At 27.0% G+C, this 13718-nt stretch overlaps 1 protein-coding gene and 1 long non-coding RNA gene across 2 annotated transcripts; both read right to left on the reverse strand.

The window, feature by feature from the left end:
- Positions 1 to 6277: 6277 nt before the first annotated feature.
- LOC140177958 (uncharacterized) lies at positions 6278 to 7154 on the reverse strand. The gene is made up of 2 exons (XR_011869719.1): positions 7035 to 7154; positions 6278 to 6949 (listed from the first exon to the last, which is right to left on the reverse strand). It is a non-coding gene; the product is annotated as an uncharacterized lncRNA (long non-coding RNA).
- A 3218-nt stretch (positions 7155 to 10372) lies between these two features.
- LOC112756501 (pectinesterase) lies at positions 10373 to 13567 on the reverse strand. Its single transcript, XM_025805109.2, has 3 exons — positions 12454 to 13567; positions 11776 to 12099; positions 10373 to 10920 (listed from the first exon to the last, which is right to left on the reverse strand). Exons 1-3 carry the CDS (start codon positions 13496 to 13498, stop codon positions 10553 to 10555), a joined length of 1737 nt encoding a protein of 578 aa, XP_025660894.1. The 5' UTR covers positions 13499 to 13567; the 3' UTR covers positions 10373 to 10552.
- Between the last annotated feature and the right edge of the window lie 151 nt (positions 13568 to 13718).

A 13718-nucleotide genomic window follows, 5' to 3' on the forward strand; every position in this document is an offset into this window, starting at 1 on the left:
AAAAACCATTACTATAGAATACCATATATAAAGAATAAAGAATAAAGCTCTTTCTAGTTTCTACATTGAATGTAGTTTTTTTTTTCTCTTTCTTATCTTTTTAAATATAATTATTTATATATCTTTATTTAATAATTTAATTTTTTGAATAAATAATTAATTTAATTATTTTGTTAGTTTTTATAATTTTATCAAATTTTTAATTACGTCTTTATAATTTTTTTTAATTTGGTCTCTATATTATTTTTAATTTTATAATTAGATCTTTTTTATATGAATGAAAAATGTTAAAATTAATAGAATATTTTTCTTAAAAAATATGTAGTTAAATATCTAATTAGATTCTTAATTGTAGATATTTTTTTGTGAAAAAATATTTTTTTAATTCTAACATTTTTTATATTAAAAAAATTTAATTACAAAATTAAAAATAATATATAAACCTAATTAAAAGAAAAAAATATAAAAATTTAATAAAAAATTTGATAACATTATAAAGAATAATCGAATAATTAAATTTAAATAATTTTATAATATAAATTAAATTTTGTATAATTGAAAATTTTTTATTTTTTTCTATACAAAATTATTAATGCATACACTTCTACTTTTAAATGGACTTTAATTAATTCATCTTATTGGCATTAACATTTTTTAACTGATCTAGAAATTAAAAGTCAAAGATAACTATCACTTTAATACATCATTGTCTTTGGTTTTGTGTTTTCTGTCTCTTGTAATTTTTTTTTTCAAATAAAATTCTATTTGTTTTCATGACGGTGTTGTATATATTGCACTGTAGCGCAGCTTAAATTACGTGTGTGAAGTCAACTAAAACAATTGTCTGATGCGCGTTGATCACTACTACCGTCACATAAAATCCGATAAAATTTGATAACCATAATTAAGGATGGAAGGATGTTATATATTTATTTATTTATTTATTTATTTATTTATTTATTACCTAGCTGTATGCAAAGTTTCTAACTTGGACGACGGGGTCAATATATAATAGGATCATGCATTCAACGGTATATATATGTATATGCATGCTTTCTAACTACTCTCAAATTAATACTTTATTTACTTAGATTATATTATTGGCAATTATATGCGGTAATGGATTTCCCACTAGAATAATTATCTATTAAGATTTTCGGTGATTGATTAGAAATCATTAAATAATTATGAATCATAAAAGTTTTAAGGTTAGATATAGTGTGTATGTTTGGGGTCATGATCTATTTTAGCGGATGTAATCATTTTTTGAAATATCTAGTTATTAGTTTTTTTTTTCTTTTCTCCAAAAGCATTGTTATTGCTCAATTTATAGATATTAAAATTTGCAAGGGTTGTATATGTATATTGACAACATACATTATTCTTATTCCTTTAGCATTTATCAATGAGAGTTTGAGTCATATATTCTACGTATCTAAAATATCAATGCTCATGTTTGAACCGCTTAAAAAGTTTTCCGTAATCAGTTGTATACTTGTTTACTTTCATGGAATATCTAAAATTTTATAGTACTGGATTATGACGTCATTATAATTAAGCTAAGGTTTACCACAAATTAAACGTCTAAGTATATTAATGTACCTACTACGTATGTATATGTCGTAGTATATGGACAAATGTTAATGCGTACCCAAAAAAGTAAAAATGTAGCGTTTTTAAAAAAAAGCATAAATAATTTTAAATTTTAAATTTAAATGATTAATATAAAATATAATGAATATATGGTTAAAATTTATTTAAGTAACAGAAAATGCAGCACTCTTTACTTAATAAAGAGCATTTAAAAATAAATGTAGTATACAATCTAAAATTCTAAATGCATCTTAAATTCAAATAATTAAGACTTGTATATGTTTAGATGCAATTTAATTACATAGTTTAGTTAATGATGATAAACAATGTAAATTAGCTAGGTCCAATGTTATTTCAGATTAGGAAGAGAATATATATAAATATAATACATAAAATTTGAGAAAATATTGAAGGGGCCAAGGGACATACAGTGAGAAGGGATGGAAAACGTTTGGTAAAAGTTTGCCTCCTTTTGGTATCAATGCATTTGGAATTATATAGGTATTGTCAATAACATGCCTAACTAGTTGCATTGCATGACTACTCATAAAGTACGTCTTCATTTAATAATGAAAATTAGGCAAATGTGTGACTTGTAACTTGGAACCACATTCAGAAAATAATAAGAACTAACGCTGTTATTAATTTTATTAATTATTTTATAATATCATTATAGTCAGATATAATTTATACAAGGTGCAAAATATAAAGATTGATATAATTTGGATCAGAGAACATCAGAATAAGATACAAGACAAAATATTAAAAATATTACAAAAAATTAGTAATTTTTATATTTTATTTGATAATAAATTATAAAAATTTAATTTGTTTTTATTTTTTAATTTAAAAAATAAAAAATACAATAATAATAAAATAATTAAAAAAATTAAAATAAAATATTTTTTATTAATATTTTTATATTTTTTATTACAATAAATATAAAATACACTAATTTAATATTTATAAATATAATATTTTTATTTATATTTTATTTATCAAATATAATTTTATATTTTTATATTTCTATTTCAATGTTTTGTATCTATAAATAAAGTAATAAACACCCTTAAAGTATTGTGATGATAAAAGGATCAAAGGTTAAGTAAATCCACAAGATTATTGGACTATGATTTAATGAATATCCTACTTTATTTGCAAATCCAAACAAAACAAAACAAAATAAAATCAATCAATGAATAAAGAACTACCTATGAGAAGATTGATACAATTTGGACTAAGATGATTGGTTACATGTTTGATAAAGAAGAGTACTATCTAGGATCTACTTTTGACCTTAGGAAAAACCTTTATTATGAATTTATGATTCTAAACGCGTAAAGTATTTGTCACCTCTTGGAAATTTTACAGAAATAAATGTCCCTACATACATATTCCCTACAAACCGTTGAAGATCTTAGAACCCTTCAATATAAAAAAATGCCAAATTTTGCAAGCTGTGTCACAAGACAACTGAGTCAACAAATTATATACAGTTAAGACTTCACTCAACCATAGAAATTAAAGTCTAGCAGCATAGAAAGACCGAAAAAAGGAAAGTCTATCAGTATAGTAGTATAGCATAATATGCTTGTAAATGTTTCACAATTTTTACTATCTAAAAAATTTAAATTAATAAAAAATATAAAAATATTATATTTTTAATATATATATATATTTTCTCTTCATACAAAAAATTTAGCTTTTTGAAGCGTGATTATTTAATAAGAATAATTAAATTCCAAAATTTTTTATCATATATATATATAAAATACAATAATCATATACATCTCTGACAATTAATAATATATACAAAAATAAAAAGGAAAAAAATAGAGAACCCCACTATCCCAGTTCTAGCCTTGGAAATTGAACGCGGAAATGATTCATTATTCATATGTGGCGGTGTTTGAAAATGTCACGAAGCTTCATCTAACATAGGTCTGCATTATTTTGCATGAATGCAGTTTGACATTATACTAATATTTACATTATGATATACACTCTTCTGAGTTAGTTAACAGTGCACTGTTAACTACTACAGTTTGAAAACGGATATTAAAAATGGTTTTAATATATGAAAGAATAAAAGAGTATTGTAATTAGAAGTCAAATTTGTATATTGACTTTATTTAGTGGGCGTAAGAGAAAAAAAAATAGTAAATTTAAGTTTTAAAAGTAAAATTTAAATTTGATATATTGTCAATATAAAACGTTTTATACTATTAATTATATTTATTTTTTTAAATAATTATTCATACAATAAATATAAAAAATAATTATTTTTATTGATGTGATATTATATAATTAGATATAATGTACGTGTAAAATTATTTTATAAATAATACATAAAAATTAATTTATTTAAGAGTATGTGTTATTACTTATTAAGCCATCATGCATGCATCTTAGTGCGCATTGATTAATTAATCAGTAAGAATAATAATGAAAACGTAAAGTTTTAGATGATGATTTTATGGAAAAAGTGCAATCATGGTGTAATGATTATGATTATTTAGAGAGCTATAAGGTAGCGTTTGGTGGAGAGACAGATACTGAAAGACTGAGATTGAGAGACAGAGATTAAGAGACAGAGACTGAAATAAGTTTTAGTATTCTGTTTGGTGCCAAGTGAGAGACAAAAATTGAAACAAGAATAAAATTCTAATTTAATTTAGACAAAAGATAAAATTGGAATTAATTAATTAAAATGAGAGTATTTTAGGTATAAAATGTTATTAAAGTTTTCGTCTTTGTTTCTAAAAATATCAGTCCCCTGTGTCCCTACATTTTGGAGGCACTGAAATACTGAAATTTTGGGGACAGAGACAGAAACTTTAGTACCAGTCTCTGAGCCAACAAACATAATACTGTGTCTCAATCTCTTAGTCTCTGTCCTAATACTGCAAAACAAACGCTACCTAAAGGAATTAAGTTGGATAAGCACCCTATCAAAATCAAAACCGCAAGCTATAATGGATATATAATATTATTCCCTGTTGATTAGAATCTCATTGCGTTCAAATTCAAGAACACTATAATAATTCTTCTACCGGTAACTAACAAAGCAATTGTTTATTATTACTTCCTTTTATTATATGATGAAATATTTTATTTGATTTAGAAGTTCTTCGCCTGTTTTAATTCCCATATATTACGCTACTACCATTTTGGTTAATGGTTTTCGTTACAAGACAAAAATGGCGAAAACGGTGATGAGATGATAGAATTGCATTCCTATTGTGCGTTTAATTTGTGATTTTAATTCGTGTTTTTATTTTTAGTGTTTTTTATTTTTAAAAAATAACAAAAAAAAAACAAATAATAAAATTTTATTATTTTTTACAATATTTTAAAAATATAAAATATTAAAAAATAAAATAAAAAAGCACACCTACCAACTCTCTGTCTCTGTCTCTCCCTTTTAGAAATTCAGAAAATTATATTAAAATTTACCATAAAAATGATAGCCACTCCGGTGCTAATTTTCCACAAAAAATTAGACAAAGAAAAAAAATGTTTTTGATTTTTTTTATATAAAAAAAATATTTGTGATTTTTTTGGAAATAGAATTATTTGGTGTAATACAGATGGATGGATTTTGTAATTGAGAAGTCAATACGTGGGAGGCGTAGTGCAACATGTGGGGAGCGTGTTGGACACGTGGCATCAGCATCTTGACCAACACGTGGGAAGTGTGTTGAACACGTGACAACATATTGACCAATACATGTTGAATCACGTGAAGGCGTGTTGAATAATTTTCATACTACTGTAATACACTTCAAATATCAATATTCAATCAAAACACCAACTCTATTTCCATATTAAAAATAATTTATGTCAATATATCGTCCCTTTTTTTTTATCTCTAGACATACACAAATCAAATTCTGTCTTACTAGTAGTAATTGAATAAAAATATGACAAAAATTAGTTAATATGAATTTCGGATGTCATTATATTTCCCTATCAAGATTAATGAAGAAAATGTGATCTTTATTAGCTTACTTAACAGAGAATTAAGCTAATTACAAATGGCTTTTGCGTGAAGTTATATCATGTTATCTATTGCTGGATTCTAATTGGATAACAACTAACGAACTAAAAGCTTAAGCCAAAAGCTAAGGTTAGTTATCACTGTAAATTTGCATAATTGCACCGGTAATATACCTCAACGGAGCTATATAATGTGGAGCTGAACTGCTTACTAATAATACTAAGTATAAAATAGTAAAATACACACTTAATATTTATTATAAAATACTACTTAGTATTTATACTTAATATATATTATTAGTACTTTTTGTTCAATTTTTCTGAAATATTTTATTTTGAAATTTTGTTATGATATTTTACATAAGATATATTAAATTTATCTTCCTCAAATAATAAAAAAAAAACACTTAACAACAGAATAATATAATTTTTTCAATTATATATAGATTTAAAATTTTATATCCATATATTTCTTTAAGTGCAACAGTATTTCTTAAATATTCTATAAATAGTATATAAAATTAAAAATAGTAAACCATTTAAATAATAAATTACTCAAATAATACTTTTAGAAAAATTTCATAATTTTAGTATTGATATAAAATTCTACATTTATCTTTATGATTCTACATGAGAGATATATGAGATTAATTAAAATCAATCAAGTCTCATTACTTAAAAGAAATAAAATAATAGAGTAAATTTATTCTTGCTGATCAACACAGATGTACATATATTCTAATTAGTATTGTCTCTTAAAAGATAGAATTACAATCTGCTAAGTAATCTAACTCAATTAGCTATCTAACCAATCAACACTCACGTGTTCAAGAAGTTAAAGTTATGACAGAAGCAGAATAATGTTTAGCCAGCTGAACTTGCTCATATGGGACCAAGTCACATGGATCAAATTCATAACCCTAAACAACAGCAATTAACCCTAATTAATAAAAGACATGGACAAATTATTGTTCAAAATTCTAAAGTAAGAGTGAAAACACGAAGAAAAGCTCAAAGTGTCAGAACTAACCCGTGACAGGAAGAGTCTGTGGTAGTTTAGAATGGCGAACGGTGAATGATGGATTCAACAGTTTCGGGCACGACCAAGGTGATGGGAGACTTCGACGCCGGCGGGAGAAGGGTGTATGGGAGTTGCGCGACTTGACAACCCAAACAGAGGCACTGGGTGGAGCAGATCTTACGGACTTCGCACACCCTGGACGAGGGAGTATGGGTTTTAAGAACTGTGAATGAGGCAAAAGCTCGACGGCAGCCAAAGGACGATGGATCGGCAACAATGGCGTAATGGAGCAGCGACGGTAGTGTTCGCGAGCTTCCAAGGACTCTTCGTGGGGTTCTGTGAAATTTGGGGAGGAATCAATTAGATGATATATGATAAATTAAAAAAGAGTAAAACAGAAATTGATTTATTAGATCCTTACATAACGGCGTTTCACCAAGCAATCGCTGCTGTTGTGGCGGCACACGAAGAGATCCTTCTTCCACAGCCTTGTTTTGCGATGGCAAGGTGAAACGTCGCCAATTTTCTGTCTCTATGCTCAGTTTCTGGTGTAGTGAGAGATACGAACAATTTAAAAAATATGTCAATAAATAAATTCAAAAGGTTATAGTTGGAAAAAAACGTCTTCACATACATGACTTTTTTAAATTGGAATTTATTTAAAAACTCCGAAAAAGGTAAAACAATAACACGTTTTCTAGACCGAAAGAGTATCCAAATATAGAGTATTAATTTTTGTGAATTATAATAATCTTCAATCTCCAAGTTGCCATGTTCGTAGTAGATGAGGTTAATTAATTAGTTTATTATTGATCCCTAGAATTGAATGACTGCTTAAGAGTCAAGATGTAAATAAACAAGTTCATAACTATTGATAATGAGTGATGGGTACTGAAAACGATGGTTTAGTTTTGAATATTAATGATTATACCAAAGCTTGAATAGGTAATAATTTCAAAAGAATTTGCTAACAAGTCAACAAGAGCGTTTGTTTTGTCACACAAAAAAAAAAAAAGATTTTAGAGAAGAGAAGTTCATTCAAAGGGAGAAGAAAGGTATAAAAAATACAGAGTGGATAGAAATTGAGTGGAAAGAAATAGAAAGAAAAAAAAGAAAATGAAAGAAATTGAGTAGATTTTTATTTTTTTTAGATGTGTTTAGATGAAAGGAAAATAAAAAGGAAAAAAATGTTATAAAAAATAATTTTACCTTTATGAAAGTAAAATATATTAAAAAAGTAAAAGGGTAATATTAGAATTAGAGAGAGAAATTTATTTTTCTCCCTATTGTTGAAGGGAAAAAAATTGGTGAGTCCCACCAATATTTTTCCACTCATTTTCCTTTCTCTCCTATTTCTCTTCTGAATCAAACAAGAAAAAATAATTATTTTCCTTCCAATTTCTTTCCCTCCCTTTTCTTTCCTCCCATTTTCACCTCAAACAAACATAGTGTAATAAACCTTGTTATTTTCTTCCCTTTTCCTCTAAATAAACCCAACTTATTATAGTTAGTATTCGTTTTGTTTGATTTGTTCCTTAATTTAATTAATTAATTACTTTTACTAACCAACAAACAGTTCTGCAATAAAGAAATTAAAGTTGTATATATATAATTGTATTTTAACTTAGTGCTAGAATAAAAAAAAAGTCAAGCCCTGTAATTAATCAATATTTTGGTTACCCTTCAATTACAGATAATATTTTGGTCACTTTATTTAGATGCCTAACTCAAATGAAGTGCAATTGGAACTGTCTTTTGTTCTTTAATTTTAAGATTTCTTACCAAAAGCTAGTTGACACTTGACACCAAGGAGTAACCTATTTTGAATGTACTTTAAGAACACATGTAGAAAAGATTATATATAATAGCAACTCCTCTCTCTCAATTTTAGAAGTCTTCCTCTCCAATGTCTATTCTGCCAAACCTATTCTAATCATGATTTACCCTTATATTATATATGGCTAAACTAATCATAATAAAGTCAACAATCTTGAGTTTAAGTAATAAAAAAGTCAATGAATGCGTTTGTTTTTGTTGAGCCCTTAGTTCGTTGTAGGCTTGTAGGTTTTAGCTTATTTTTGGATCCGGATTTGCTAAGGTACTAAAAGAGAACATAAAAAATATCAAAATTTAGAACTTCTTCATAAAATAAATGTTTAATTATTCTGTTATTCCGAATAGTTTTATTAAATTTTCAATTAGATTTTTATACTTTTTTTTTATTGAGTCTTTATTCTATATCAGATTTTGTAATTAAGTCCCTATCGTTATAAAAATTCTAAAATTAATAGAATATTTTATTAAACAAAACGAATATATATCAAACACTTGACTAAATATTCTATATAGTTTAACAAAATATTCTAAAATAAATAATAGTTCGTGTAGTGTTTTTGCCTATATCTATCTCATGCCTAAACATATTCTAACAGTTTTAGTGAGTTTGAATTGCTTTTAATTTCTTTAATTAAAAAAATATTGTATTTGGAGAGAAAATATAAGAAGTACTTTTTTTAGTAAATAATTCATTAAAATCTTCTTAAAATTTTATTTTTCCAAAAACTAAGGTCTTTTTTTTTTTTTGCTTTTTAATAAAAGTATTTTTTAAATAATTATATATACAAACATCCTTATAATTATATAAAAATGTTTTTCAATAAAAATATATTCTTTCCTTAAAAATCCAATCCAAATTTGTCCTTAGACTCCTTCAAAGCGTGTTTGGGCATGAAAATTTGTATTGTTTATCATTCACGTTTATTTGATTTAAAGCGTGGAAGACTTGAACAAAGGTAATTTTATTTATTTATTTATTTTAAATTCTTAATTATGGTTGTATAAATTTTCTCATTTCAGAAGACCGAATTAAGCATTTTTTTTAACTACTGAGGAAACAAATGATGAACTGATCAAATTTTTATGAATTCACCAACTTATGAATTCACCAACAACCTTCCATCATTCCAACATGGATCCATATATTCGCAAAATTTGGAGGGGTTTGACTTTTGAAAATTAAGGGTTAGTTGTTGAAGAAGACAAATAAAAGTAAAGCTATATATGCACATCCTCTGCCACCAAACCAACACACATTAAAGAAGAGATTTAATTTTTCACCCAAAAAGGATGGGAAAAAAAAATTCCACGGACATATTTAATTATTTCTTGTTATTTTATTACATAACATTAGTAAGCATTCAATTTTTTTTTTTTTTAATTCTATTCACTCTATCTCATCTCTCATGTCCCATGCATTTAGACATTTAGAGAGGTCTTACCATCAGAATTAAAACATACTAATAAACCAATTTGAATTTGGTCTAACAGTCAATTCACTTGTACGTTTAAATAAATGTCGTAGGCACAAATTTTATTTTGTCTATACATTAATTTATTGACCAATAATAAACTTTTAAATAAAATTCAGATATGCAATAGATTAACATAATTATGCATTAAAGAGCAAAATTTTCAATTCGAAAATGAGGAGAAGAGGTTGTAGTTGTAATGAAACTAGCAAGTGGAGAATGTGCATGATGGAGAATCACAGAGATTACATCACTTCCTAACTACCACTCTAACTACCAAGTGCCAAGCTGGCACACTTCCTAACAGAATTTCCCGCCAAGGCCAACTACTTGCTACAATGCTTCTATGTCAAGTAACCGTGAAAACTAGCTTTCTAACTTAACTACTCATCATCTAACAATATAATAATCAAGCAATAATTTCAAGCTCATAAGAATTCCTTAATTTAGCACATGTTATATAATAACAAAATAAAGCCCTTATTATTCATATCTAATTAAACATACATATACAACAAATCAAATCCATAATACACATACATGAACTACTAATAATTTAATAAAACCAATTAAATGAATAATAATTGAACAACTTTGGTCTCTAATTAACTTGGATTTATAACTAACTGCATTAATTTAATCCACTCAAATATGGAACACCAGTTTGAGGAATCCAATTATCTCCACTCAAGAAATTAGAAACCGTAAAATTAGCTGCATCGGTAGCGTTAATAACATGATAACCAGGCCATGTAACACGGTTAGAAGTGTCAGAACCATTCCCAGTGTTGTTGAATTCAGCATAGTACAATGTACTAAGTGCAAAATCACCACTCCATTCATGCCAACCTGCGGAGTTTATGAAACCATCCATGAAGGATTCCATGAACACTGTCACTGAATAATTCTTCCATGGCCTACCAAGGTATGTTTGAACACTACCAACATTTGGTGCTAAATCATCAGCAGGTTTTACGGTTGCATTCTGAATCGAAGTTCCTGTTATTAAAGATTCGAACAGATAATAATTAAGGTAATATTTACAAGAGAGTATAGTAGTTCAACAATCGAATCTGACATTGAAACAAGTAGAACTAAAGATTCGAAGATTTAAATATTCAATAAAATTCAATTGAAATTAAACTAAATACAATAATATAATACATATATCATTAAAATATATTTTTTAAATAAATATTTTTTTGTTATGTTATTTTAGGTTGGTTATAGTTAAAAATCCACCGATTTTAATTGATTTATGAATTTTTGACCGAACTACTTACAATTAAATTTTGTCTTGAATCATATAATTGAGACCGATTTTTAATTAATCCAATTAAAACGGGCATTTCAATTCGATTCTCAAAACCATAGATATTATAGAAATTTGAGCTAGCTTGATCCAAAATCATGAGAACTCTAAAAAATCGTTGCTAGAATATAATAATTGTTACCACATATTATGTGTATATAATATATACATGTGTGTTGTTCTATAAATTAAAATGTATTTTATATTTTAACATACATTCCATACGAATAATAAATTTAATATAATTTTTAGTGTTTATATAATATAGTTAAAATGTAATATTTAGTAATTAATCTTTATATAGTACATTAATAAAACAGAAACATTATGAGTATAAAAAAATTAGTCAATAAATCAGTTATTATGTAATATTTAACTTATTTTTAATATATATTTTATATTTTAATATATATTTTATACAAATAATTGATTTATTGGTTAATTTTTAGTATATACGTAATATAATTATTAATGAAATAATGTAACAAAAAGCACAATTAATGCCAGTGATTAGTGAAGTTATCTTATAGTAGAAACCGTACCTGTGTTTTGATTTGGATCGGTTCTGCCTTGTGCAGTGATAGTATTGAACTGTCCTTTGTTTGGAAGGCGAGGATAGATGTTACAATCTTGAAAAACCACAGCAGCGTTACCAAATATGAAATCAACTGTACCATAAATATCACACTCTCTATAAAATTGTCTAAGAGAATGCGTATAAAGTGTGTCTTGGTATCCTTCAAAACTGCAACTATAAAAGGTGGACAAATCTGAACCACTTCTTAAAGCAACTGCTTGGTTCTTGCTTGGTCCAGCAGTATTGCGGAATGTTATGTTTACTGCTACAAACCCTTGACCTACCACAGCTGCATGCAATTCATACGAGTAAACGTAAAAAATAGTTATTTTTGCTGACATATTTATAAAACGGATTAATTATAATATAGAGAAAAAGGTAAATAGATCTTTAATTTTTTAATTTAAAGATATATAAGTTTCTGAATAATTGAAAATACAAAAACGTTTTTGATTTTTTAAAATACCAGATATTTAAGTTTTTTCATTTAAAATATATATAGAGACAAATCGATCTCTCGAAAAACATTAGATGTTTTAGAAAATGATGGACGTTTTTGAATGTTGAAAAGTAATTATTTTTGCTGACGTGTCTATCTGTAAACAAGTCGAATATAAGAGAGGCTAAAGTTTTTGTTGCTTACCAAATGTTGCGGAATTGAATGTTGTGAAATTATCAACAACATTGTGACTACCTGTGATGATTGTGCGGTTAATCCCTTCACCAACCATCATAAGGTACTTCTTGGTCTTATCAATGGAAACATACTCTTCATACACACCTTCAGTTACATAGATAAAGAAGTATCCATCACTAGCAACACTATTATTTGGTGCTGCACCAATGGCATCATTTATGCTTGTAAAGTTTCCACTCCCATCTTGGCTCACAACCACAATATCACTCACCAAAACACTCTGATCGCCGCCGCTGCTGCCGTTGTTCGCATTATTTTGGAGCAATTTCCTCCCATGCTTGGAATTCTTAGCATGATCATAAATTTCTTGAGCTTTTTTGGACATCTTCAATGGTAGATTTCCATGATGGAAATTGAAGTTGTGCTTGTTGTTTGGCCATGATGTTATGGTTTTCTTGCTTGGTACCCAAGCTTTTGTGAACAAAGCAAGGGAAACACTATGGAGTTTTGTGTCATTGGATAATGATGAAGATAGTTCATTCTTCAAATCTTGATCCGAATTAGAAGTAGAGGTTTGTAATGATAAACCATCTAAGCAAGTTTGTTGGTTGGTCAAAACCCCACTAAGAAATGTTTGAAAATCTTCAGCTTGTGAAGATGGAAGAAGATTATTATTAGTATTATTACTAGTTTGATTGATTGTGGTGAAGGTGTTTGATAAATACTCTAAGCTTTGTTGAGAAAGAAAGGTGCAATCTTGGAGTGCCCCAATTGTGTATTGTGACAAAGTGTGTGTATTTTGGAGATATGAGTTAACTTGGTTTAGGAATTTTTGGGTTTGGGATATTGATTTTTGGAATGAGAAACGGCCATAGTCAAATATGTTGCCATTTTGATTTGCAAGCATGTTTTTGCAATAAGAAGGGTCTATTGTTGATTGGCAAATGGATTCATGGTCATCTGCTAAGGACAAAGATGTCATTAACAAGAAGAAGGGAAGAAAATGGGATACAAAGAGATTAATAAAAATGGAGAATTTCTTGAAAGCCATATTGGGATCTTATTGAGAATGTGTGAAAAAAGGTATGTAGTATATTTATTTGTGGTTGAAGTGATGGCTATATATTGGGCTTATATATAGAGGAATAATTGTGTATTTGTGTTATTATCAATTTTTTTTTTCTATGATTAAGTCTTATTATAATAATGGTTGGTATGAAGGCATTGTTTAATCTAGATTGTGTATGAAAAGTCCTTATATGTAGTATTAA

This window comes from Arachis hypogaea, chromosome 2, assembly GCF_003086295.3.
Source record: "Arachis hypogaea cultivar Tifrunner chromosome 2, arahy.Tifrunner.gnm2.J5K5, whole genome shotgun sequence".
Taxonomy (NCBI): domain Eukaryota; kingdom Viridiplantae; phylum Streptophyta; class Magnoliopsida; order Fabales; family Fabaceae; genus Arachis; species Arachis hypogaea.